The sequence below is a fragment of the Oryctolagus cuniculus genome, chromosome 12 (genome assembly GCF_964237555.1).
Source record: "Oryctolagus cuniculus chromosome 12, mOryCun1.1, whole genome shotgun sequence".
In the NCBI taxonomy this organism is placed as follows: Eukaryota; Metazoa; Chordata; class Mammalia; order Lagomorpha; family Leporidae; genus Oryctolagus; species Oryctolagus cuniculus.
This window is the reverse complement of record NC_091443.1, coordinates 83,351,669-83,378,374: the sequence shown is the minus strand read 5'-3', so window position 1 is coordinate 83,378,374 and position 26,706 is coordinate 83,351,669. Positions and strand designations below refer to the sequence as shown.

Here is a 26,706-nt window from a genome sequence, read left to right as displayed (position 1 = left end):
TCAAGACGGAGTAGCGTCCATCACTTCAGCCACCTGGTCGGCTCAGAGGACAGTGGTAGAGCTTGTGAAGAGGGAGCCAGGAAGCAGAGTGCAAGACAGGGGGCGGGCGGCCCGGCGGGCCCACCCCACTCGGGCTTTTACAACCAATGCCCTCCGGAGAACCGTCTTCCAAGGTCATACCCCCATTATCTAAGTACCACCCACTGAGCCTGCCGCCTCTATAGAGTAATTGGATTGTTTGCAAGCTCTCTCAACAGCAAGTGGGCCTATGAGGGAACCGCAAAACTAATATCCAAGCCATAGCACCGTCAAAGCACACACCCAAGCTCCTCAAATGAGCCCACCTGGCAACTGCCTGATCTGTTATCTCATGTAAAGTATTCTATAATGTCTTTAATTATTCAAACCTGCTTTGTACCTCCTGCACTAGTAACTTCTCTCTCTCTTGCCTATCTTTTATTTAATTCAAAAGTCTTACATTCCCAGAGGTAAAAAGCCGGAGCAAAAGCCATACTCAGGTTTCGTCCATGTGTAAGCTTCAGTGTTGTTTTAGCTTCGTGGTAACAAACCAGTGTGAAAAAGTGGTCACGAGTGGAAACTGACATCTAACATGGGGCGGGCAGTGGAGTGGAGGGGAAGATGCACTTAAATAGGCTTTATTATGGGCCAGGAACTGTGCTTAGCACAGCCTCATCCCATATTTCTTTTATTCCTTTTCAAAACACTACAAGGTAGTTGCTCATCTGCACTTTCCAAATGAGGGGTCGGAGTTCAGGAAATTAAGAAACTTGTCTAAGTGTCCTGCCAAGCCTTTATGGGTCCTTCCAATTTATCCAGCCCGACTCAAACGTTGCGGACTCGGACAACAAGCCAGCACCCTACCCCTTTCCGCCGCGAAACCACACCACGCCCTTCGCAGCCGGAGCCACTCAGAGCTCGCACGGCGGGCAGCAGGACGTCCCCTACAAGACGCGCAGGCCCCGCCCGCTGCGACTCTGCCGACGTCATCACGCAGGGCCGAGGCGGCGCGGCCTCGTCCTTTAAATGCCGCCTTCTCGGGGAGCGCGCGCGACAGTGAGAAGCCTGGGGTGGGAGCGTGTGTGCAGTGGGGTCTGCGGCCGAGGCCTGAGCCGCCGCGGACCATGAGGTGGGCGGAAAGGCTGCCTTGTAGCCAACAGGCGGAAGGGAGGGCGCTGTTTAGTGGGCGGGCGCGCTGGTGGGGAGCGGGAGGAGGGAACATGGCCGCCCCCTGGGCCGGGCGGGGCGCCTCCGTTCCCGGCTGGGGCGCGGCTCTTCCCCCAGTTTTGTTCGCCCCTTGACTTTACCTCCTAAGAACTTGTGAGTCTTTTTTCGTTCTCTTTCTGTCGGCGGTTGGTTTGGCCTTCATCGACTCCCCAGCCCCACTTTGGATCGGAATGTGAGAGGGCCATGAAGTGGGAGCGGCTCAGGCCCGTCCAGAGCCGAGAGGCAGCCTGCAGAATGTGGCTGTTAGTTTCTCACCGGCCACTTTATCGGTGCCCCGGGGTGACCAAGGGAAGCACCGAGCACGGGGAGGTCAAGTCCGAGTGAGCCTGTCAAATGTCATTCAAGTTGCAAGTCCCGCAAATGTGAATCGGGATCTTGCAAGGGCCTAGGATCCTGCCCTATCTCACCCCTTCCCACCTGCCCCAAAAAGTGTATAGCTGGGGAAACGGAAGTGAAATTTACTTTGGCAGTGAAGGGTTGGGGAGCGACTGAGTTAAGATACACGGGATCCAGGCGTGAAGTCACCATCTGCTTGGGCCCTTAATTCCTCATCAGATATCCTAAGAGTGAGACTCCTGGCTTAAGTTAGGTGGAGAAGAGCTCATCCTCCGTCATAGCTGTTCAGTTAGAAAGAACCTGGAAGTATTTATCTGTGAGAGCAGGTGATAGGGAGAAGTTTCTCTACACTGGAGTTCACAGCACGTGGCCTAGCCTATCGCTTGCTTTTGATCCTGACCTTTTGTTTTTCTTGAGTGTAGATCTGGAGGGATTTCTGCCTCTTTTGGAGCTTTGGCTGTGAGCTGACTTGTGGGCTAGAAGTGAAGCGGAAATCTATAAAGATGAGCTCCAACATGACCATGAGCGAACCAATACTGAACTGGTGAGTTGTCTCTCCTGGTAGGCCGCTGAAGAGGCTGGGAGTGGGGCTGATGGTTGGCATGGGAAGCAGAAGATACAAGTTCAGGGTCTCAGAATTTATTCTCACCTTCACCTACTGAACACTATTGAATTACTGCTGACTGCACTTCCTCTACTGACATTCATCACTCAAAATTACCATTAGGTTGATTGGGCTCCTGTGAAGGAGAGATGGTGGAACTTTCTTAAGCCCAAAAACCTTGCCCATTTCCCTACAAGTAATCAAAAGGTCCTTATTAAGAGAAGACGTCGTGTTTTTTTTGTTGTTGTTATATTAGAATTTTTAGCAAATGATAATATAAATGCATAGACTATTTTAAAAGTGAGAATTTTGCAAATGGAGAACCACATGAAGCAGTGCAATGATTCTGTAGACATCCAACTAATACATGTTGCTGCTGTGGATCATTGTAGCACAAACTGAGCCAGCCAAGGAGGATATGAAGGTCACACAGATTATTCAGACAGCACGTGACTCAAAGAATATTAAATCAGAAGGTTCAGTAAGTATTCATTTAATGCAAATGATGTTCTCATCTCCAAGGAGCTCAAACTCCTTCAGGCCCTTTGATTTTGTTGATACACAGAAACCTTTGAATTTAGACAGATCTCACACAGAACCATGCCAGGTAATAAGAAACTCTGCCCTGGTACATATCAAATAAGATATTCTAGTTTTGCCATTAATACCTTAATCAGAGATTTTTTGGATAAATGCCATTAAAAGCAAGAAATGTGTTTAGAAGAGATATGTTAGAATTCCCTGCTTAGGGAATGGGACAACCAAAACTTGCCACTTGTTTAGATTGTTCTGTTGTAGGTTTTAAGAGGTGTGTGTGGGCCGGCACCGCGGCTCAGTAGGCTAATCCTCCGTCTGCGGCGCCGGCACACCAGGTTCTAGTCCCGGTCGGGGCGCCGGATTCTGTCCCGGTTGCCCCTCTTCCAGGCCAGCTCTCTGCTGTGGCCAGGGAGTACAGTGGAGGATGGCCCAAGTCCTTGGGCCCTGCACCCCAAGGGGAGACCAGGATAAGTACCTGGCTCCTGCTATTGGATCAGCACGGTGCGCCGGCCACAGCGCGCCGGCCACAGCAGCTATTGGAGGGTGAACCAACGGCAAAGGAAGACCTTTCTCTCTCTCTTTCACTGTCCACTCTGCCTGTCAAAAAAAAAAAAAAAAAAAAAAAAAGAGGTGTGTGTGTCTGTGTTCCATGCCAGTGCTGTAGAGAACGTGTTCAGAGGCAAGGCATTGTCAAACTAAATGTGGTCTAGGACATTTGCACAGCATAATAGCCCTTGAAACTATCCATTTACTACAGAATCCAGCTTATCCTTGTCTTTCCAAGGATTACTGGCTGTCATTATTTTTATTGTTTTAATTCCTTGGCAGCCAGCGTTTCTTTGGAATGCTTACTAAATGGAAAGTATTGACTACAATGTGTTCATCTCTAACTTAATTATGTTACACAAAATCATATCTAGAGTTGGTTTTAGCAGAAATGAACAAAGAGTCATATATTACCATAGAGGTAGTTTGGACAAAGGGGTGCCATTTGTCTCCTTTGCCGTGTTAACAAAAATAGGTAGGACAGTTGTTGTATCTTTTAGCCTGACACAGTAGTGCATGAAAAAAAGACATTAAGTAGCAACCAGACATTTTAACATGCCTCAGAGCCAGGGGTGAGCCCTGTCCCCTAAACTCTTGATTGTGCTTAAGGCTGTTGTTTCTTTAACACTTAAGTTTCTCTGACATGTATTTAATTGAATAAATTATTTACTTATACAGAAAGCAAGATTGATAGTTGCAACTGGATAAATAGTTGCAAACTGGATAATTTCATAATGAGCCTAGGCTTAAAGCTGTTGAAGAAGTAAAACATCTAAGTTCATAAACCTGATACATGAAATTAAACATATAAAGAGGTGAATTAAAAGGTAAAGGGTGTAGAGAGCATGTATTTATAAATTACAGTTGTGTGATTGTAATTCTTAGTCTAATGTGAGATTTTGAATTTGTCAAATTTGCAAGTAAATTACTTTGTTTCCCAGGGACGATTCCCCAAAAAATGGCCTAAAGACGTTTTTCTCTCGGGAAAATTACAAAGATCATTCGATGGCTCCAAGTTTGAAAGAACTATGTATCTTGTCTAGCAGGTAATATGTTTGTTTATTTGGTTATTCTATATTTAATTACTGTTGTCCTGACCGTTGAAGTTTCATATCTCTCTTTACTATTAAACATTCAAATTATAGAAATATAAAAATTTAAAAATAGAAATTTTGGTATTTTTCAGACTTTACACATGAATGTTTATGCATACACAAAATGGATTCATTCTGTAAAACTGTTGTGCACTTTGCTTTTCAAATTTAAAACAATATTTTGTGTATCTTTTATGCCCCTTCATATAGCTCAGTCTTTTTTTTTTTTTTTTTTTTTTTTTTTAGAGACTTTATTTTTTTGTAAATCAGAATTACAGAGAAGGAAAGAGAGATATCTTCCATCCGCTGTTCATTCCCCAAAGAGCCACAGTGGCTAGGTAGGGCTGGATCAGACTAAAGCCAGGAGCCAAAAGCTTCATCTGGGTCTTCTATGTGGGTGCAGAGGCCCAGATACCTGGTACATCCTCTTGTGCTTTCTCAGGCACACATTAGCAGGGAGCTGGATTGAAAGTGGAGCAGCCAGGGGACTCAAACTGGCACCCATATGGGATGCCAGTGCTGTAGACAGCAGCTTAACCCACTGTGCCACAGCACTGGCCCCATAGCTCAGTCTTAATGGTTTCCTGTTCATTATGTAAATGAACTTTTTATTTTTTTAAAGATTTATTTGAGAGGTAGAGTTACAGACAATGAGAGGAAGAGACAGAGAGCAAGGTCTTCCTTCCATTGGTTCGCTCCCCAAATGGCCGCAACGGCCGGAGCTGCGCCAATTCAAACCCGGAAGCTTCCTCCCATTCTCCCATGTGGGTACAGGGACCCAAGGACTTGGGCCATCTTCCACTGCTTTCCCAGGCCACAGCAGAGAGCTGGGTTGGAAGAGGAGCAGCCACGACTAGAACCAGCATCCATGTGGGATCCCGGTGCCGCAGGCGGAGGATTAACCTGTTGCGCCACGGCGCTGGCCTCATGTAGATGAACTTTTAATTCATTTAGCTAGTCCTGTGTTATAAAATATGTTCTTTATTTTTATTCTATTTATAAACAATATGTTGATGAATTTCTGTAGAATCAATAAGAATTGAATCACTTGGTCAGATGATATGTACATTTTATATTTTAGTAAATATTTCCAAATTACCAAAGGTTTTTATTTTTTTCCTCTGGTATGAAAAAGAATATTTTCAATTCTCACTGTACACCTGCCTCTAGCAGCTCTTTTTTTTCTTTCTTTCTTTTTTTTTTTTTTTTTTTTTTTTGTTATTGCCTTTATTTTTTTATGTTAGAAAAACTAAAATGAATTTAATTCTGGCCACAGAGATAGAGTCACTTATTCATACCAGCCATATGGTATATTTCTTCCTAAGCCAATGTTCTTTTTTTTTTTTTTTTTTTTAACTTTTATTTAATGAATATAAATTTCCAAAGTACGGCTTATGGATTACAATGGCTTCCCCCCCATACCGTCCCTCCCACCCGCAACCCTCCCCTTTCCCACTCCCTCTCCCCTTCCATTCACATCAAGATTCATTTTCGATTCTCTTAATATCTCTTAATATACAGAAGATCAGTTTAGTGTACATTGAGTAAAGATTTCAACAGTTTGCTCCCACATAGAAACATAAAGTGAAAAATAATAGATGATTTTTTAAATGATGATGAAATCAGATCAGACCTATTGTCATGTTTAATCCCAGTGAGAGTCAAGTTGGGAATTGATAATTTCTTTTTTCTTTTCTTTTTTTTTTTTTTTTTTTTTTTTCAGAAGATCAGTTTAGTATACATTAAGTAAAGATTTCAACAGTTTGCACCCACATAGAAACACAAAGTGAAATATACTGTTTGAGTTCTCATTATAGCATTAAATCTCAATGTACAGCACATTAAGGACAGAGATCCTACATGAGGAGTAAGTGCACAGTGACTCTTGTTGTTGACTTTACAAATTGACACTCCTGTCTATGGCATCAGTAATCTCCCTATGCACCAGTCATGAGTTTCCAAGGCTATGGAAGCCTTTTGAGTTCTCCGACTCTTATCTTGTTTAGACAAGGTCATAGTCAAAGTGGAGGTTCTCTCCTCCCTTCAGAGAAAGGTACCTCCTTCTTTGAAGACCTGTTCTTTCCACTGGGATCTCACTCACAGAGATCTTTCATTTAGGTCTTTTTTTTCTTTTTTCTAGCAGCTCTTTTCTTTCTGATTGTTTCTACTCTATTGTTGAATCTGAAACCAAGTAATTGAGTTTACTAGAAAGACATGTAAATACCCCAAATGAGGAGTAACAAGCTCCCCAAGAAAGTTCAACATTTAGTTTTTATTTTTTTAATTTATTTAAGGCAGAGTTATAGAGAAGCAGAGGCACAGAGACAGAGAGGGAAAGAGAGAGTCTTTCATCCGGTGGTTCACTCCCCAATTGGCTGCATTGGTTGGAGCTGAGCCAATCCGTAGCCAGGAGCATCTTCTGGGTCTCCCACGTGGGTGCAAGAGCCCAAGGACTTAGGCCATCCTTTACTGCTTTCCCAGGCCATAGCAGAGAGCTGGATCAGAAGTAGAGCAGCCAGGACTTGAACTGGTGTCCACATGGAATACCAACAGCACAGGTGGCGGCTTTACCTGCTATGCCACAGCGCTGGCCCCTCAACATTTACTTTTATCCTCCTGTTTTACAGCGGTGGATCTCCCCATATTTTCTTGCCATCCTAGTATCCTTTCTCTCAGTCACCCCCTTAATTCCAATGCCTTTGTTCTTCCCATTTTCAGTCATCTTGATTCATATTTTAATTTGCTCACTTTTTTTTCCTGTTTAAATCATTTCTGGACCCCTCATTCCCTCCTAGTTATTTTCTTACTACTTATTTGTACTCGAGACTTCTTTAAAAGACTTGTATAAAAGTCTTGTATATGCTTGCTGAAGGAAAATAAGAAGCAAAACGTTTATAAGACCTTGCAAAAAGAAGAAAAAGAACTGTAGAAAACAGTTAACAGGATAGCACCAGTAAGTTCTTCTCTGTCAGTAATTACTTTAAATGTACATGGATTAAACTGCCCAATCAAAAGATGGCTGGGATTGAAAAAACAAACCTTTGATTCACTGCATATCTGCTGCACTTTTTTTCCTTGAACATCCTACTCACATTTCCCTGGCATCCACCACATCTTCTCACTGTCATCAGTAAACTCGCTCCTGTAGAGGTAGTCCACTTTCCCAGTTTCCTGGTTTCTGTGTTAGGTTTCAGACTCTTACGCCATCTTCCTCTTCAGGCTTCCCCCTCTGGCTGATAATCAGACTTCCTTTAGCTTTTAAAATAAGTACTGATTTGGCACTCTCAACCCAGCCTTTTGAATCTGAACCCATGAGGAACAAGGATATATCTGTGAAACCAACTCAGCTTGGAATAAATGAATGTGATATACCTTAATATGAGTATTCCCTCCCTTTTATTCCACCATGAACACAAGCTTTATATAGTAGTCTGTATTATATTCTCTTTCCCAATGTATATTGGTGTTCTTTCCATATTAGTATATATAAATTGACATTTTTATAGTGGTATCATGATCTATTGTTGGATGTATATAATTTTATTAACCTTGATTGACATTTATTTTATTTCTATTCCTTTACTGTTATAAACAGTGAGCATACTTTTTATATGTGTATTACTAGAATAAATTATTACAAGTAGAGGGTATATGTATATTTATTTTGATAAATAGTGCCAGATTGTCATGAAGAACATTAAAGAAATAAGTGCTTTGAGAATTTCAGAAGCAACTTTCTTCTTGCATAGTGCAGTTATAGCATCTGCTAATGTCAGCTGTGAAATATTAGAACAGTAAGATCACCTTATGTATGCATCTGGATTTTTTTTTTAAGTATTTCTGTTAAATTGTATTATTTCTTGGGGAAAACTAATTTCTTAAAACTTACCAGGTAAATTAAAAATTACCTTTGTCTATTTGAATCAAAGAATTCCTACCAATTTTATTGCCTTGATATTCTGATAACATATCTTAACCTTTTTTAAAAAACCTAGCAGTATTTTTGAACTTTTATCTCAGCCTTCATGTTTCAGGCAAAAAATTTCTGATATAAGTCTTTCTTCTACCACTGCTTAATTATTTTAGTGGGGTTTTTTTTCAAGTCTGTTCAACATACACTGGGTGTGGGTTTGGCTTGGTCTTGTACGAGGATATATTGCTGGCGGTTGGGTATACTGAACTCCTACAATCTTTTCTGTTTTTAGAATACGAATTCTTCTGTTTAGGTTTCTGTTTAGCACAAAGTAACATACTAGCTTAATTTGCCTTTTAGTATAGTAAAAATAAAGATACAAGTCATGTTTCTAGTCTCTTAACCTAACCTTACATTTTACTAAATATTGTTATAGTAAAAACTGGATTTTCAAGCTCTATTATTAATTTACAAATGTTTTATAGACAGAAAAACCAGAAAGAATGCAGAATATGTAGTATCACTAATTTTATATGTTTTGTGTTTTCTAACATATTGGCCTAATAGTGTTACCTTTAGTTTTACTGTTTTCAGCATATGAAATATTTGTTCAGCCCTTCTCCTGTCACAAAGTGTTCATTTTTAATTTTCATGTGAAATGCATTCTGTTTTGATTATCTGTGCTCCATAAAGAATTGTAAAATGAAAGGACTACTGGGATAATGTGTTTACATATGAATAATATAGAAAGTTAACATGGTATTATTTTTCTGTAATGCATCAAAAAGAAATTATGTTCCTTATAGAATATTTAGAAAATCTGCCTAAGAATAAAGGAGAAAACTTACGAAGCCTGCAAGCTTTTCGTGTAGAAATAGCCAGTGTAAACATTTTTAATTTTAAAACATTTTAATTTTAAAAAATAAATATAGGATTTGCAGGTATTTATAACTGAGTTTTAATCCAATAATGGGTTGGGAGAGGGAATAGCTTCAAGTAGAAAACAGTAAAGTTTTTACATGTTTAATACCAAAAAGTAAATCAGACTCAGTAGATACAAGAAGACTTGAAAAGGAAGCCAGAAGCACAATTTTCAGATAGTGCTTTTTAAAGAAGCTGTGTACCAAACCAGTAGGCTTTAAATAGGAAACTCAAAGTTTTAGATTCTGCCTGTTTTTTCACGGAAACTTGAAGTAAAAAAGCAGACTGTGTAGTTGACAAAATGAAGGGGGAAAACTTCAAACCATCAACTGAAATAAAACATAATGCCATAACTGTGGATAGAGAAGCCCTGTCAGAGACTCGGGCTTTGCACCCTGATGAAGATTTTGACAGGACTGCACACAGAAATGATCTTGATGTGCTGCCATTTCATTCTTTGCTGAATGTAGCCAATTTAAACTGCTAGAATTTTTTGACATTCCTACTCTGGCATATCTGAGTCAGCATCTTGTTGCTGCAGCAGCTTAATTAAATTTGCCAGTTTGTGCCACGAGGACAGACATGTTCTCATATTCAGAGAGACAGCTGTGAAGCAGTATTGTTAAGAGTTGAGGACACAATACCGTTAGGTTTGAATAGCTCTCATGACATTTTCTAGTGAGAAATCAATTTGCTGTAATACATTTCTCCCAAGATCAGCAGTTAATATTCATTTTGTTAACCTAAAATGTGCTTATTTTTATACAGTTATTGGAGAAACTTTAGTAGCTAAGTATGTCTTCCTTCACCTATATTATTTTCAGAGTCAGTCTAAGCATCCTAACTTCCTAAATTCTTTTCCCATTAACTAATCATTTCTCTTGATTTTTCATCTGTAGCTTAGCTCTAAGAGTTATCTTGATTATTTTGCTTTATTTGGGTGGGGGGCTATATCTTTTCTCAAATAAGGCTCTCATCTTTGAGAATTTTCACCGTATTTATTCTAGTATCATAAAGTTGACTTAAAGTGGAGACTTAACTTGCTGTTTGTCTAGATACAAATCAATGTTAGTAATTCTCAATCATTTTAGGCCAGAGTTCTCCCACCTTTTATAACAAATATTTAAAAGAAATAAGATATTTAATTGAATATTCTGAAATGACTTTAATAGATAATTATTGCATAGTTTTTAAATAATATCCTAAATGTGAAAAGGAAAATAATAGATTGCCTTTTTTTTTTTTTTTTTTTTTAGTATTTAGTTATTTGAAAGGCAGGAAGAAAAGGACAGACAAGGAAGAGAAGGAGAGCCAGAGGGAGATAGCTTGATTTTTCATTTGCAAGTTTGTTCCCCAAATGGCGACAACAACTGGACTGGGTCAGGCCCAAGCCAGGAGCAAGAAATTCTATTTGGCTTTCCCACATGGGTGGCAGGAGCCTAAGTACTTGGGCCACCATCCACTGCCTTCCCAGGCAGATTAACAAAAGCTGGATCAGTAGCCGATCACCCCAGACTTGAACCGGCACTCTGATTCACATGAGGGTGTCATGAGTGGCAACTTGACACACTGCACCACAACATCCAGCCCAATAAAGTTATATTTAAGAGAAATATTTCAGAAAGCAAAGAAAAAGAAAAGAGAATAAAATGCAGTTAGGGTAAGTAGTAACTATAGATTTGTTTATATATGATAAGAGAAAGCCTAAAAGCACCTGTAAGAGTTTACAAAACAGTATTACACATTATAGACAGCTAGTTTTCTTCACCTTTAAGAATTTTAGCCTCCTTCACCTCTCTCCACCTCTTTTGTGACAACCCAGATGCACTGGGCTTCCAAAATACTCTAAGGAAATTAATTTAACATTTATGATTAAGAACTTCTGCTCTGGATTTCCACCCACTCCACCTCCACCTTACTTTGTCCCTCTTAATCCCTGATCATGATATCTTGAGGATTATTCTCAGTCACCTATTTGGTGTGTTCAGTCTGGACACCTAAGATCTCTACAGTCACATTTTATTGATGTATGTATGTATTTTTTCTTCTCTATTCACTTGTGTGAGCCACTTGATCTTACTAGTTCCTGGAGAACAGAAATTTTCTTGTGCCTAGTGTTGGTTGTGTCTCCAGTATCTAGCATAGGCTGGGACATGATCATCACTTATGTTGATGAATAGAAGAATAAAGACAATCCATAATGTCTGTCTTTCTCATTACTTTTCCTTCCTTTGTGGACTTTTGCTTAATTTAGAGCCAAGTCATAGGAACAGCTTCTGAGGTGGAAATTTGACTTGTAAAGGATAAGAAAATATAGTGTTTTGATGGCCTTCTAAATCCTGATAATGAAAATGTGGGTTACAATAAATGACTAGCAAGAATGTAGAGACAAATAATGATACAAGATAAGAAATTTGCAGTCTTGTATTGATTGGAGTGGTAAGGTGACTTTTTTTGTTTTAAACCATGGGTAACATTTCACAAACATATGATAACCGATTCCTGACCACAATTCTTTTGGTGTAGTTCATTATAAATATGCCAGGTTTTTTCTTTTGCATCCTTAAAAAGAAAAGACTTAGTCATATATGTGAATGATAGAGGATTGTATAACTTTTCTATAACCACTACTTATGCCATAAAATATGGCATATAATGTTGGAATTTTCCTTTTAATTTTTAAGGTACATAGAGGAGACCAGGAAATTTGTTAACTTCAAGTTGTAACCCCATTACATCCTATTCTTACTAACTTTTGTTCACCATATTAACTGATAAATCTTATTGAAGAATGTAATTAATAAAATACTGACATTGTAATAAAATGTAAACACAAAAATACCTGGTATATAATTGGCAAAAATGATTTTCCCCTCTTCAGTAAGTGGAATAAACTTCCAAACAGAAAAACTAGTCTAAGAAGTATGCCTCTTCCTCTTTATCAGGTAACTGAAGGAAAGTTTACAGTGTGATCCTGCCTTGCAAAATACGTTAATCTACACTAAATGGTTAAACATTGAAGTGCAGGTGGCAGAGTTAGGTAATAAGCCAGAATATACTCTGTTAATCACGCATATTCTCCCTGATTGAGAATCATGAAGTTCCATGATAGTAATCTTCATGTGAAAAGCACATATTTGTAAATTGTATTTCTTTTTCCAGACGTGTAGGAGAAAATTTGAATGCCTCAGCAAGTTCTGTAGAAAATGAGCCGGCAGTTAGTTCAGCAACTCAAGCAAAGGAAAAAGTTAAAACCACAGTTGGAATGGTTCTTCTTCCAAAACCAAGAGTTCCTTATCCTCGTTTCTCTCGTTTCTCACAGAGAGAGCAGAGGAGTTATGTGGACTTGTTGGTTAAATACGCAAATATTCCTCCAAATTCCAAAGCTGTTGGAATAAATAAAAGTGACTACTTGCAGTACCTGGTATGTATTTTTTCCTTCAGCTTTAGTAAAAAATATTAAAAATTGGCCAGGAAATACTTTTACATTGTTTGTGTCTATTATGTACTGTCAAATTTACAAAAATGGGGAATGTAAGTTTAGTTGACAAAACATTGATTCTTTAAGTCTCTCGTAGGTTCTGTTATACTTCAGGTGTTTTACTCTACTTCTGAGCATGTCTCATTCCAGTTGATCTTAAGTTCTAGCTGTAGATCAAATTGCTACATCAAAGACTGCCTGTTTTTAAAGCTTTGATCTGGGGTTACACATAAGTAAACTGTTCTGCAGAAGTTTAAACCAATTTATTTGTACCACTCTTACATGAAAGTTTTTTTTTTTTAATTCTCTTTGGTAATACTGAACATTACATTTTTTGTCTCAATTTGATTTGGTGAAAGTGGTGATTTACCTTAATTTAATTTACATTGATCACTAATGTAAGTAAGCATTTTCCATGTGTCTGTAAGCCATTTTTCTTTGTTTTACAACTTGCCTGTTCATATCATTTGCTCAGTTATCCAATGGATTTTTTATTAAAACTTAGAAAATATATTTTTTAATTCTTAAGCATGTTATACAGTATTAGTCATTTACTTTTCTATTTTTCTGGTTTTAGTAACAAATTTATCATTCTAATAGAATTTTCATTAACTTTTTCTCTGGTTTCTGCTTTGAATTTGGTTGGTTAATCCTTCTGTAATTCCAAATTATTAGAGCAGTGATTGAGAAGTTACTTTTACTTAACAAAACTTTTTATTCCAAGACATGTCTACTTTTTTAAAAATCAGGATATGAAAAAACATGTGAGTGAAGAAGTTACTGAATTCCTAAAGTTTTTGCAGAATTCTGCAAAGAAATGTGCACAGGATTATAATATGCTTTCTGATGATGCCCGTCACTTTACTGAGGTAAAAAAAAAAAAAGTCATATATACATAGCCTGCCAACTGATAGGCAGTAGTAGCATTCTAAAATGTGTGATTGCTTGGCCAAAGTTTATAGAACTCAAAATTAGCAATTTAGAAATCAAGTTTTATATATGTTTTACTCATCATTTATATTTTAGATTGTGGATTATAATGACCACTAAGTCATTGTGCTTGGAAATATTTATAGAATATTAAATTTATTCTTATCACTCATGTAATTTTTAAGGCAATAGTGTTAATTTTCATGTGGCTTTATTTCTTTGTCAGTTTTTTAAATAACATGGAAAAATATCTTTAACTTTAATTTTAATGACTGCTAATTTTAGTATTACATATCAGTATTTTAAGAAATGAGATTAAAAATCATGAAAAATAAAAAATTAAAGCAAATAAGTAATGTACAATATATGTGGATTATTAGAAACTTGATTAATGATATGAGGCTAATTTTTGCAATGAATAGTCTCATATAACTGAGATTTTTGTTGCATTATTTCAGTAGTATTGTATGAATGTATTTTTCTTAATTCTTATTTCCTAGCAAATTTTAAGAGCTTGCATTGAACAAGTGAAAAAGTATCCAGAGCTTTATACCCTCCATGAAGTTACCAGCTTAATGGGGTTCTTCCCATTCAGTATAGAAATGGGGTTGAAGTTAGAAAAAACTCTTCTTGTGTTGGTAAGGTTTATCATAAAAAAACTATGTTTTTTTTTATCTAAGACATCTATATTTCATGTAGATTTTTTATTATGTTTATATTTTGGATATTGATAAATTTTTAAGTATGCACTGTAAATCCCTTATTTTATGAATAAAAATGTTTATTATTTTAAAAAATACCACTACTAACTTTATTTTTTGCTTATCTTTTCTTCCTGTCTTCCTTAATACTGCTGAATACAAACAAAATGCCCTTCTTCTTTTAAGGGAATTTAGGTGCATACATTAAAAATAGGTATGGAGAAGATACTTAAGAGTACCTGTTCACATGTATACTTAATAAAAGGGGACGATAGAATTTAAAGTACAGGGGAAATTCCATGAAACCCTTCTCTTGGAGCCTTTTTTCCAACAAACGTGGGTGGTCATTGTCGAGCAAAAACATCAGTGTCTTGGCTTAAACAAGTTCTAAATTTGACATTTGCATTTGGTAGTGTGATGAATTTCAAGTTAAGAGTTTCCTATGGTGAAAGATAGTTTTCTTTGGAAAAGAAAAATATCAGAATGTTGGCAATAAATATTTCATTTCTTATCCAGGGCAGTGTAAAATATGTGAAAACAGTATTTCCCTCCATGCCTGCAAAGTTGCAGCTCTCAAAAGATGATCCTACGATTCAAACACCAGAACAAACAGCCGAAGCTATGCATTATGTAAGTACCAAGGTGGTTTTGGGTCTTTCTAAATAATCTGTCCCTCACAAAATATTTGTAATCTGACTTTCTAAAATCTTCTTCCTTTCTTCCTTTTTTTCATTGCTTTATGAAAGAAATTTTCAGTAAGTATAGTCACATAACAAGTTATATGTTGTTTTTCAGGATATTAGTAAAGATCCAAATGCGGAGAAACTTGTTGCAAGATACCAACCTCAGATAGCTTTAACGAGTCGATCATTGTTTACTTTATTAAATAACCATGGACCGGACTACAAGGAGCAATGGGAAATTCCAGTGTGTATTCAAGTTATACCTGTTGCAGGTTTGTGATTTGCTCTGGCTAGATAATGCTTTCAAAAGAGAGGTGTGAATCATTCCATTTCAACTATCTAAACCTACATGTCCACTTGTCAGAAATAAAAATATGTTTTCATTTAAGGAAGTTGTAACTTTGGAATTTATCCTCAGTGGAATTTTTTTCATATATAAAACTATAAAATTGACACTTTTCCCATCTGTAGCAACGTTGAGGGGGAGAGGTAGAGAGGTTAGTACAACTCACAGTGGCTAGAAATACAGGAAATGACGAGGTTCTTCTTTTGACTGAAATAAAGAAGAGTGCAGTACTTTATTAGCAACCTCAAATGAATTGAGGTTCCAGGACTTAATTACTTGTCTGTTACGGAATTAAGGGAGGCCTATGGTTAGAAGCAATGGGATTATATTTCTTTATGGTAAAGTTAATATTTGCACATTAATTTCTCCATATAAAACATCCCCCTTACTGTTTTGGCTCATATTTAGTAATTTTTTTAATCTTTCAGAATTAATGTTATTTGTAACAACATAAGTATAATGAATGAAAGACTGTCTAATGAAACAAAACTACAGATTTGAATTAAATATAAAATATTTTCTGTGGTAAAAATTAATAGTAAAATGTGAAATACTTTTTAAGTCTTATTAGAAAGAAAACATGTTTCTCTTGCCAGTTAGATTCTCTTGCTCTTGGGTCTTTCAGGGACTTTAAAATTTTCTTGTCCAAAGGTGGCAAATATATGAGACATGTGCTACTACTGTTCCTTGTTTCTTTGTTTTGTGACCCTTCTGTCAAATATTCTGTTTTATTTTTTTAATGTAACTGTAGATATTGATCACCCATTCTTCTGTTTTAAGGGTCAAAACCAGTTAAAGTAATTTATATCAATTCACCACTTCCCCGAAAGAAAATGACAATGAGAGAGAGAAATCAAATGTTCCATGAAGTTCCATTAAAATGCATGATGTCCAAAAACACATCTGTTCCAGTCTCTGCAGTATTTATGGACAAACCTGAAGAGTATATATCTGAAATAGACGTATGTAATCGTTTTCTTTTCCTTAGGGAAATGTGCTTGTTTATCCTTTAGAAGCACAAAGTTTTATTGCAAGTTTCTAAACCTAGTAGTTGAAAGTAGAGGCTTTGTTGAATTCCAAGGGGCAGCTGTTTGGCTTAGCAATTAAGACGCCCAATTCCATGTTAGAGTGTCTGGATTTGAATCTGTGCTCTGTTCCGGATTCCAGCTTCCTGCTAACGCACACCCTGGGAGGCAGAGAACATGTTAACTCAAGTAGTTGGATCTGTGACACGTACGAGGGAGATCTGGATTGAGTTCCTGGCTCCAGTTTTGATCCGGCCCAGTCCCAGCTCTTGTGGGTATTTGGGGAGTTCTCTGTCTCTGCCTCTCAAAAATAAATAAATGAATTGAATTCCAAATCCAGCTAGACTTTAAACAACTAATTTAACTTTCCTAGGCCTCAGTGTTCTCTTTTTATAAAAGTGGAGCCAGCATTGTGGTACAGTGGGTTAAGCCACCACTTGCAATGCCAGCATTCCATATCTGATAGCCGCTTCCAATCCATGCCCCCTGCTTATGTGCCTGGAAAGGTAGAGGAAGATGGCCCAAGTGCTTAGGCCTCTGCCATCCACATGGGAGATCCAAATGGAGTTCTGAGCTCCTTACTTCAGCCTGGCCCAGCCCTACCCTCAGCTGTTGTGGCCATTTGAAAAGTGAACCAGCAGATGGAAGACATCTCTCTGTTTCTCTATTGTTCTCTCTCCCTCTCTGTCACTGTGCGTTTGTGTGTGTGTGTGTGTGTATGACTCTGTCTTTGAGACAAATGAATGTCTAAAAAAATTTTTTTTTAAGTACAGGCCAGCATTGTGGCACAACAGGTTAAGCATCCCATATGGTACTAGTTCAAGTCCCACTTCTGATCCCATTCCCTGCTAATGTACCTGGAAAAGCAGCAGAAGATGGCCAGAACCCTTGGGGACCTACAACCATATGAAGACCTCGATGGAGTTTCAGGTCTTTGGCTTGGCTTTGACTTGGCATGGCCTTGGCTTTTTGCTGCCATTTGGGGAGTAAACCTGCTATGGAAGATAGCTGTCTGTCTCTGTAACTCTGCCTCTCAAATAAATTAAAAAAAAAAAAAAAAAAAAAAAAAAAAACTACCTCACAAGACTGTTGTGAGGGTTAAGTTCATGTAAAGAGTTAAGTATCATGTAAGATGCTGAGCATAGTTCTCAGTTTCTGTATCCTACGAACTTGGTGTCAGTGGTAGTTAATATGAGGTTTTAAATTAGTTTGTCTCATTCCTATTCAACAGTTTTCAAGTATGAACAGGAACAGGTAAGTTTAATTTGATTGATCCAGAAAGTATTTGGTCACTTTTTTTAAAAAAAAAGATTCATTTACTTATTTGAAAGGCAAAATTACAGAGAGGCAGAGGTAGAAGGAGGTCTTCCGTTCGCTGGTTCACTCCCCAAATGGCCACAACAGCCGGAGCTGAGCTGATCTGAAGCCATGAGCTTCTTCCAGGTCTCCCACATGGATGTAGGATCCCAAGGACTTGGGCCATCTTCTACTGCTTTCCCAGGCCATAGCTGAGAGCTGGATCGGAAGTGGAGCATCCGGGACTTGAACAGGCACCCATATGGGATGCTGGCACCTGCAGGTGGTGGCTTTACACCACAGCACTGGCCCCTGGCCAGATTTTTAATCTTTGCCTATTCTTCATAGCTTTGTGACCTTGGGCAAATTACATAATCTGTCTGTGTTGTTTGCTTATCTGTAAAATTAGTATTACATTACATGACTCAAAATTGTTGGGTTTAAACAGGTTAGTATATAGAGCAAGGCTTGGTACTATTTTTTATGTTTTAAAATATTTTTTCTGTAATTATTAAAGTAAAACATCTTATATAAAGGAAACTTCATTCATTCCACAAATATTTATTGAGCAGATACTGCTCTATGCATCTAGAATTTAGCAGTGAATAAAAGCAGTCTCTTCTCTCTGAGCTGTATTAGTGGTGGAGGGCACAGATACTGGATAAAGCAACCTCTAAAATGAAGGAATTTGTAAATGCTATTGGAAAAAATAGAGTAGATGAAGGAGAAATAGAGGTGAGTGGATATTGCTGTTGTATTCATGATCAAGAAGGTCTTTTTGAGGACAGGAAATATGAACATAGATTATAATTAAAGCAAGAAGCGAATAAAGTTAAAATATGATTAAAAATATTTTTTTACTTGGGAGTTCATATAATTTTGAGGATATTGACCTTTGTCTTTTATAGTTGTTTTATATGTTTTTCTCTGCTATTTGCATCTTAATATTTTTATGATTTTATATGTCATAAAGTTCTTTCAACTTACGTTTTCTTCTTTGGCATTCTGTTTTAATGTGCTAAAAACATACTAGCCTGAGGCAAGCGTTAAGGAGTAACAAGTGCTGTAAAGAAACATGAAGTAGAAGTAAGAGGGATAAAAAGTGAGAGTGACTTTTAGTAATGGTGGGCAATTGAATCTTTCTCTTGGTGACAACTAAAATGCTGGACAAAATATTAAAACTTCTTTATAAGAAATATCAGAGCTCTAACAAGATAGTAAGGAATTACAGGGCTGAGATCCTGGAGAAGACAGAAACCTAGAAGATAGGACTGTCACTTAGAGGCCACTGAGAAAATGAACTTTGCTTTTGGTAGCATTTCCTGAGAGGCTAAAGAGGTAAAAGTCAAAGTTCAGTTTTCTGTCAAGGGCTTGGACACCATACTACTAGGACCTGTGTTCCAGGAGTTGAGGTAGATCAGAGATAAATCAGCTTCCTCAGAGATTGTAGCCTGAGTTTTCAGGCCCCGAACTTGGAGGCACATGCTTTTTTGGTTGTTACTAATATACCTAGACACCTAGCAAAAAAGTGAAATAAATAAAAATCTGTAAAAAAACATAAAAAGTGAAAATGATTCTTAGGAGAAGCTAATGTGAGCTTAAGCTTCAAATTCTGATAGTCTTGATATTTAATGAATGATTTATATTCTGATTTCTGGTTCTTTGTAATTATTCTGTAATTAATATTTTGAATTTTCTTATGCAACAATTAGTTTTCAAGTGCTTCAGTTCATTGCTTAAAATTTTCTTAATTTCTAATTTGTATCTCAGCAGAGTAAGAGCTTAGCAGATTCTGCTTTGTACTCTATTGAGATTTGCTTTGTGTATTAAGTTACAGTCCATTTGTGGGCATGCTCCTTGGATTCGTGTTAAAAAAAAATTAAGTGTGTGTGTGTGTTAGTAGTTTTTCAGTCCTTCATATATATTTCTTTAGTCATTTAATTAATATTGTTCATCCTTGGTATATTCTTGCTTATTTTTCCTTATTAGAGACATTGTATCATTGATCAGGTACAATTATGCTTCTGTCAGATTTTCCTTATATTTTTTCAATTTGTATATGTGTATGTTTTCCTGAGAAAGTACCTCCATCCCTTGGTTCACTCCTCAAATGCCCTCAATGCCTGCCCTGACCAAGACTGAACCAGGAAGCCGCAAACTCACTCCAGGTCTCTCGTGTGGCTGCAGGAACCCAGTTACTTGAGCTTTCCCATTGCTTCCCAGGGTTGCTATTACCAAGAACTGAATCACCAGCCAGAGCTAATAGTGAGTCACTCTAGTCTGGAAGAACCTCTAGGCCAGACACCCATCCCAACTATATGTTTTCATATTGTTGTTTGATGTGTCACAATTTGTGGTTGTTATGTATTCATCAATTTCATCTTTGTTCAACATAGAGTTCCTCTCTTTTCTGACCAAAATCTTTTGTGTTGATTTATGCTTTGTCTAATACTGATACTACGTTTTCTCTGTGCATTTTGATATGTACAGTTTTTTCTTCTGTTTTCTTTTTTAGGAATAGCTCAGGGAAGCAGCATTAATTTTACTTTTTTAATACTAAATTTAGCCTTTTATTTTTAAAATATTAATTGTGAGGCAGAGTTACAGACAGAAGGGTCTTCCATTCACTCGTTCACCCTCCAAATGGCCACAGTACCAGAACTGGGCCAATCCTAAGACAGGAGCCAGGAGCTTCTTCCAGGTTTCCCACATGGGTGCAGGATCCCAAGCAGTTGGGCCCTCCCAAGCACATTAGCAGGGAGCTGGATCTGAAGAGGAGCAGCTGGGACTAGAACTAGTGACCAGGCAATGGATTCACCTACTGTACCACAGCGCCAGCCACTGTTGTCGTCTTATTCATGAACCTTTTAGAACATTTAGACTTTCTACTTTTTTAAAAAATTTGAGAAGCAGGCAGACAGAAAAAAAACAGAGCTCCCATCTGCTGGTAAACTCCCCAAATGCCATAATGGTCAGGCTGAAGCTGGGAACCAGAGATTCAATCCAGATGTGCCACCCAGAGCTATCATCTGCCTCCCAAAGTCTGCATTAGCAGGAAGCTGAAACTGAGAATGGAACTGGGAACTCAAACCCGGGCACTCCATTGTAGGATGCAGACATTTTGACTAGTATCTTAACTGCTAGGCCAAACTTAGTAGTATTCTGCTTTTAAAGAACATGAGCTGTATTTAAGGAATAGGGACATTATTAAGGGATAGCTGAAGAGTGACCTGAAATTGTTACTAATAACTTGCTAATATGCTTTCTTAAGGTGTCCTATGAAGTTAATGAGTGCCGAAAAATTGAGACTCTTGAAAATTTGGATCTGGGTTTTGATGATGATGTTACAGAACTTGAAACTTTTGGAGTAACCACCAGCAAATCATCAAAATCACCAAGTCCAGCAAATACTCCCACAGCCCCCAAAGCAGCAACTAAACCTGTGGCTCCACTTGTACCAGATATTCAAGCTAATTCCAGAAGTTTATCTCAGATTCTAATGGAACAACTGCAGAAGGAGAAACAACTAGTTACCAGTGTGGATGGCAGCCCAGAGGAGTGCAAAAGTAAAGATGACCAGGGATTTGCAGTTTGTGGTGACAACTTAAGAAATTCTGAGAAGTCTTTGCTGCATGATAGTGACTTGAAAACGTCTGATGCCTCACAACTAGAATGTTGTAAGGAAACTGAAAGCTCTAATAAAAGTGATATGCATGCTGAGAGTGACAGACTGAATGTTCTAGCAAATGCAGGTAATTTAAAGGAAAAGCCATCAGAAGCAGCTGAAACTGAAAATGAAAATCTTTGCAGTAGCGATACAGATGAGGACTGTTTAATCATCGATACTGAGTGTGAGAATAACAATACTGTAAAGACAGCTGTTGTGGATTCTAATTTAAATACTAGACCAGCTAGCCCAAATTCTGCCTCAGGACCAGCTGCTGTAGCAAACCAGACCAATTCTACCTGTAGTCCTGAAGAGTCCTGTATTTTAAAGAAACCTATCAAACGAGTATATAAAAAATTTGATCCCGTTGGAGAGATTTTAAAAATGCAGGATGAGCTCTTAAAGCCTATTTCTAAAAAAGTACCTGAAATGCCCTTAATTAATTTGGAGAGCTCTAAACAGCCAATTTCTGAGCAATCTTCAACTCCTCTAGATGCCTCTAGTTGGCCAAAAGCTGGATGGACTTCTGCATTTCAAAAGCCAAAAGGACGTAAGTAAATATTTCCAAAGTTCCACTGTTTTATCTGTTCCTTTTTCTAAGATTTTTTTCTCTCTTCACTCTTTGTTAAACGCTGTTTTGTCTAATCTTTACTTAGTTGTTAATGTTTAAGTTTTCAATCTATCAGTAAGTTTAAATCATCCTTTCTAGGTAAATAGCCAGAGGTATAAGGGTTTTGTAATGTGTATTGAACATGTATAGTGGCTGCTAAGCCGTAGGTAAAATGGTTTACCAAACTGCTGAAGGGGAAATGTATCAGAAATAATCATAAATGTTAATCGATCCAAAATTTACTTCTGCTTGGTGTTGGACTATATTTGGTATGCTTTGATTTTGTAAAATAAATAAATTTGCTCTTCAGCTTTGCCTATATTAGAAATGACATCACTTTTTCAACATTTTTTTCTTCTCCTATTCTGTCTCATTAATTAATTTATTTGTTTATTTGAAAGGCAGAGTGACAGAAAGGGAGTGACAGTCTGCTTGTTCACTTCCCAAATGGCCAGAACAGCCAGGGCTGGGCAGGCTGGACCAAGCCGAAGCCAGGAGCCCAGAACTCTGTCTGGGTCTCCCACACTGGGGACAGGGGTCCAAACACTTGGGCCATCTTCTGCTGATTTTCTCAGGCATATTAGCAGAAATCTGGATTGGCAGTGGAGCATTTGGGACTCTAACCAATGCTGATATGAGGTGGTGGCCTTACAAGCGATGGCCTAACCTGGTGTGCCACGATGCCCCCATGACTAATTAATTTATATTTTGCCTAGAGTTGTCAAGGTTTACAGTTAAAAGGAAGAGGACCTTAAAGCTTTGATTTCAGCTCTTCCTGCAATTCCAATAGAAGTAAACAGAAGTGGCAATACTGTGAGCATCAGCTGAGTGGAGAAAGTAGAAATTTAAAGTTGATAGAAGTTTAAAAAATAGTTTAATTATTTTATCCTGGATTATGATAAAGGTGAATGTAAAATAAATATGAGAAACATTATTTTAAAGGGTTGCCGTATGAACTTCAAGACCATGTTGAAGATACATCGGAATATCTAGCTCCCCAGGAAGGAAATTTTGTTTATAAGTTATTTAGCCTGCAAGACCTGTTGTTACTTGTGCGTTGCAGTGTCCAGAGAATAGAGACAAGACCACGTTCTAAAAAACGGAAGAAAATCAGAAGAGTAAGTTTTCACTTATGTCATAGTCTAAGTAGATAATCAGCAACTTAACATGCTAATATTATGAAGTTTAATTTTAAATGAATGATCATTCTTATAGTATGACCAGATTGAAATTTTAGTAAAATAATGAGATCAATATTAATAAGATAAAGTACTTAATATATATATTTATAAATGTCTAACTTGCATGGAATTTATAAACTATGAAAACTGCACCATCATAGACTTGACCTAGATTGGCATATACATTCCTGGTTTCCCCTGTGAATTTGAGTATCCATTATGACACATGAGTTGTGTGTCATTTTAAAAGTCTAAGTACTTTCAGAAATGGACTTTCACATACATTTAAAGCATTTCCAGGATTGTCAGAAAACCAAATCTCTTCTTTCTCCTGTTTTTCTTTCTGGGGTTTGATATGAGTATTTTCCTCAGTAAAGCAGTTTGTACTACAATTTGAAAAAATACTTATTTCAACTTTTTTTAATATTTGAAATTCTCCCTTCAGATTAGTTTTTGTGCTTTTTGTTTTGTTTTGTTTTTGCATTTGACTACTAAATCCTGGTAACTAAAGAAAAGCTACCATGTTATAATTGATGATGTAACAAGTACTGAAGTGCCTTTCCTTCAGTTTCTCTTAGAATTGTTTTCTGTTGTATATATTTGTCATCGTTCATACTTTTGTCTCTTTAAGTTTTAGTGTCTCTGTCTATTGTATATAACCCACCATCCAATACGAATTTTCACTGATAGCTTTATTTTTGGAGTGTCCATGTGATTTGGGATAGGAATTAGGTAAATTATACAGAGTGATATTTCTACATTGGTCCCAATTGTATATTCCCCTACTCTGTCATATTAATAACAGGTAAAGAAGGCAAAGAAGTGCTAACCTTTCCATGCTAGTAAGCATAGTACTGTGAGGGTTTAACTACCACAAAAAACTAACTAACCCATCCATGCCTAGTATGTACAATTTGTCCACCAGAACCCAGTGGACTTGGTAGAACTTTTACTTGATAATATTTTATTCTTTTATTTATTTTTGTGAAATGCAGAGTTACACGGTGGAGGGGGGGAGGGTAGGAAGGATAGACAGAAAGGGGTTCACTTCCCAAATGGCTACAATGGCTGGGATTAGGCCAGACCAAAGCCAGGAGCTTCTTCCATGTCTTCCATGAAAGTGCAGGGGCCCAAGGACTGCTTTCCCAGATGCATTAGCAGAGAGCTGGATTGGAAGTGGAGCAGCTGGGATTCAAACCCACACCCATATGGAATTCTGGCACTGCAGCTGAAGCTTAACTTGATATACCACAAGCCAGCCCCAAAGTATCGAAATTCTAAATTATTAAATTCCTGCTTATCCTAATTTAGTTTTCATCAGTGGGTTAAAGCAGAAAAATGTTTTTTATTTATTTTTATTTGAGAGGGATAGAGATTAAGAAATTTCCTACCTACTGATTCACTCTACAAATGCCTATAAGAGGTCAGAGATGAGCCAGGTGGACCTTAGTCTGGATCTCCCACATGGGTGGCAAGGACTCATGTTCTCCAGCTATCACTGCTGCCCACTCTTTATTAGCAGGAAGCTGGAATAGGAAGTGAAGCCAGGACTAGAACCGAGGCACTCTGATATAGTGTGCAGACTTCCCATGTGGGTAGCTTAACTGCTGTACCAGGACCCTACCTCCAAACTGAAAATTCTAGAATGCTGATGATTTTGAATAAAATGGGGAATTTGTTTGTTTTTAAGGTTTATTTATTTATTGAAATAGTTACAGAGAGGGTGAGGCAGAGGCAGAAAGAGGTCTTACATCTGTTGGTTCACTCCTCAAACTGCTGCAACAGCTGGGGCTGGGCCAGGAACCAGGAGCTTCATCCCAGTTTCCCCCATGGGTGCAGGGGCCCAAGCACTTGGGCCATCTTCCACTGCCTTCTGAGGAACATTGTCAGGGAGCTGGATCAGAATTGGAGCTACCAGGTCTCGAACCAGTGCCGATATGGCAAGCTCTGCAGGGCAGCTTTACCCCTTACACCACAGCAGTTGCCCCAGGGAGTGCTTTTTATAAAAGAGAATCATGGAATGATAAAATATTATAGGCTTGATATTAATCTTCTGTTAGATAAATGCTAATATTCTCTGAATTATAGGACTACACTTTATTTGCTATTTCTTCTGCCTCATCTATATTTAATTCTGATAAATTTATCAGTCCTAGGGTTGGATATTTGGAGTACCTATGGTGTCAGTGTTACAGATTGTATTTTCAAGTTTTGTTTATTTCTTATTCGCTGTCTTTGTAATTTACTTTGGGTTTAACTTCCTACCCAGTGAGCCCATACCACTTTATATTTCTCTTTCAGCCTACAGCACTTAGAAATTGTTGATCGCCAGTATCTCTTAAGTAAAATTAGCCTAGGGGAAATGTTAGGTACTGATTTAGTTTCTGAACCAGACAATTTGGTAAGGATATTGTCATTCACTTGATTAAAGTAAAATCTATAAATGTCAAGCATTACCTATAGGAGAGAATTAATTCTTCATTGTAGTTTGTCAGAAGAGTTGAGAATGTCTGAGAGGATGTGTTATTTCTGTTTTGTCAAACCCAAGAGTAAAATAAAATTTCTACTGAGTGGTTATTGTATTGCTAACATATATTGTATTGCTATCATTATTTGTGATGTTTTAGTGCACATGGTTTAAAAATCCCCTAGTAGAATGTATGCCCCATGAAATCATGTCCTATACATGTTTCTCGAAGATGTTGCATACCAGAGAAACTCAATAAACAGATACTGAGTAAATGAGAAAAACTGAGGAGTAGGGAGGGAGGAAGTATTGTTAAGGGAAGGGTTTTTAAAATGGTACTGTTCAGTTAGGTGAGGATGCATCCTCAGTATTTCCTACCTAAAACCTGTTGTGAAGGCTCTAACCTTCGATGTCCAAGAACGTCATCTCTCCTCTGTTTTCGCCTGATTCTTCAAATCTGCATTATTGTAGCTGAGACTTGACTTTGCAATATCGTTTACACTTCCTCATCAAAACTCTGCTTAACAAGAGCTGCGTTTCAGAGAACTTAAAACAGCAGCCAGTTTCAAAAGATGCAGTGAATTGAAGAGGCTAGTTTGGACCACAACATAAAGCTGGAATTTACTGAATTCTATGCATAATTATGAAATCCAGACCAAGTAACTTTGGATGATTTGGTATTATCTGTTATTGTCTGCTTCAGTTAGCCAAATATCCTAAGTACTATATTTTGAAGTGCTCAAAAAAATTAGATGCAGTTATTTTAAAATTTCTATTGCCATTCTAGATCCAGAAAAAAGGATCTTGTAGGTGCTAAATGTTAGGAAAAATAGAAGGTATCTGAGGGGATTGGTGATAGGGTACTAGCCAGGGAATATCTTTTTAGGAATATATGTACAGGTTTTAAAATTTCGTATGAGAAAGTAGAAGACAGAAAACTAAGAAAAGCTTTCCCTTGGGAAGAATAGGAGCCATCTATCAAGGGGAAAAAGAAGCAGTGAACTTACTTTTTACAGTATGAAAATTTTGATTGTAAATTTGAATACTAAGATAAAATATTCTTTCTCCCTGGCTTCCTGGAGATGGCAGTAGAATACATATAGAACTTAAAACCAGATTTAGA

The 26,706-nt window shown here is 37.6% G+C and overlaps 1 protein-coding gene across 4 annotated transcripts in view; it reads left to right on the top strand.

Moving 5' to 3' along the window:
* Nucleotides 1-986: 986 nt before the first annotated feature.
* ICE2 (interactor of little elongation complex ELL subunit 2) overlaps nt 987-26,706 on the top strand; it is a 42,327-nt gene continuing 16,607 nt past the window's right edge. The window contains exons 1-11 of one of the 4 annotated variants that reach the window (XM_008268940.4): nt 987-1,147; nt 2,004-2,125; nt 4,210-4,314; nt 12,359-12,620; nt 13,427-13,546; nt 14,108-14,245; nt 14,825-14,938; nt 15,104-15,263; nt 16,118-16,299; nt 20,930-21,875; nt 22,878-23,053. In XM_008268940.4, the coding sequence (XP_008267162.1) occupies nt 2,085-2,125; nt 4,210-4,314; nt 12,359-12,620; nt 13,427-13,546; nt 14,108-14,245; nt 14,825-14,938; nt 15,104-15,263; nt 16,118-16,299; nt 20,930-21,875; nt 22,878-23,053 (2,244 nt within the window). In that variant the 5' untranslated portion in view covers nt 987-1,147; nt 2,004-2,084. Of the gene's footprint in view, nt 1,148-1,202; nt 1,339-2,003; nt 2,126-4,209; nt 4,315-12,358; nt 12,621-13,426; nt 13,547-14,107; nt 14,246-14,824; nt 14,939-15,103; nt 15,264-16,117; nt 16,300-20,929; nt 21,876-22,877; nt 23,054-26,706 lie in introns of those variants that run through there. The other 3 variants (XM_008268941.4, XM_002718197.5, XM_070054302.1) reach the window with 3 other exon arrangements.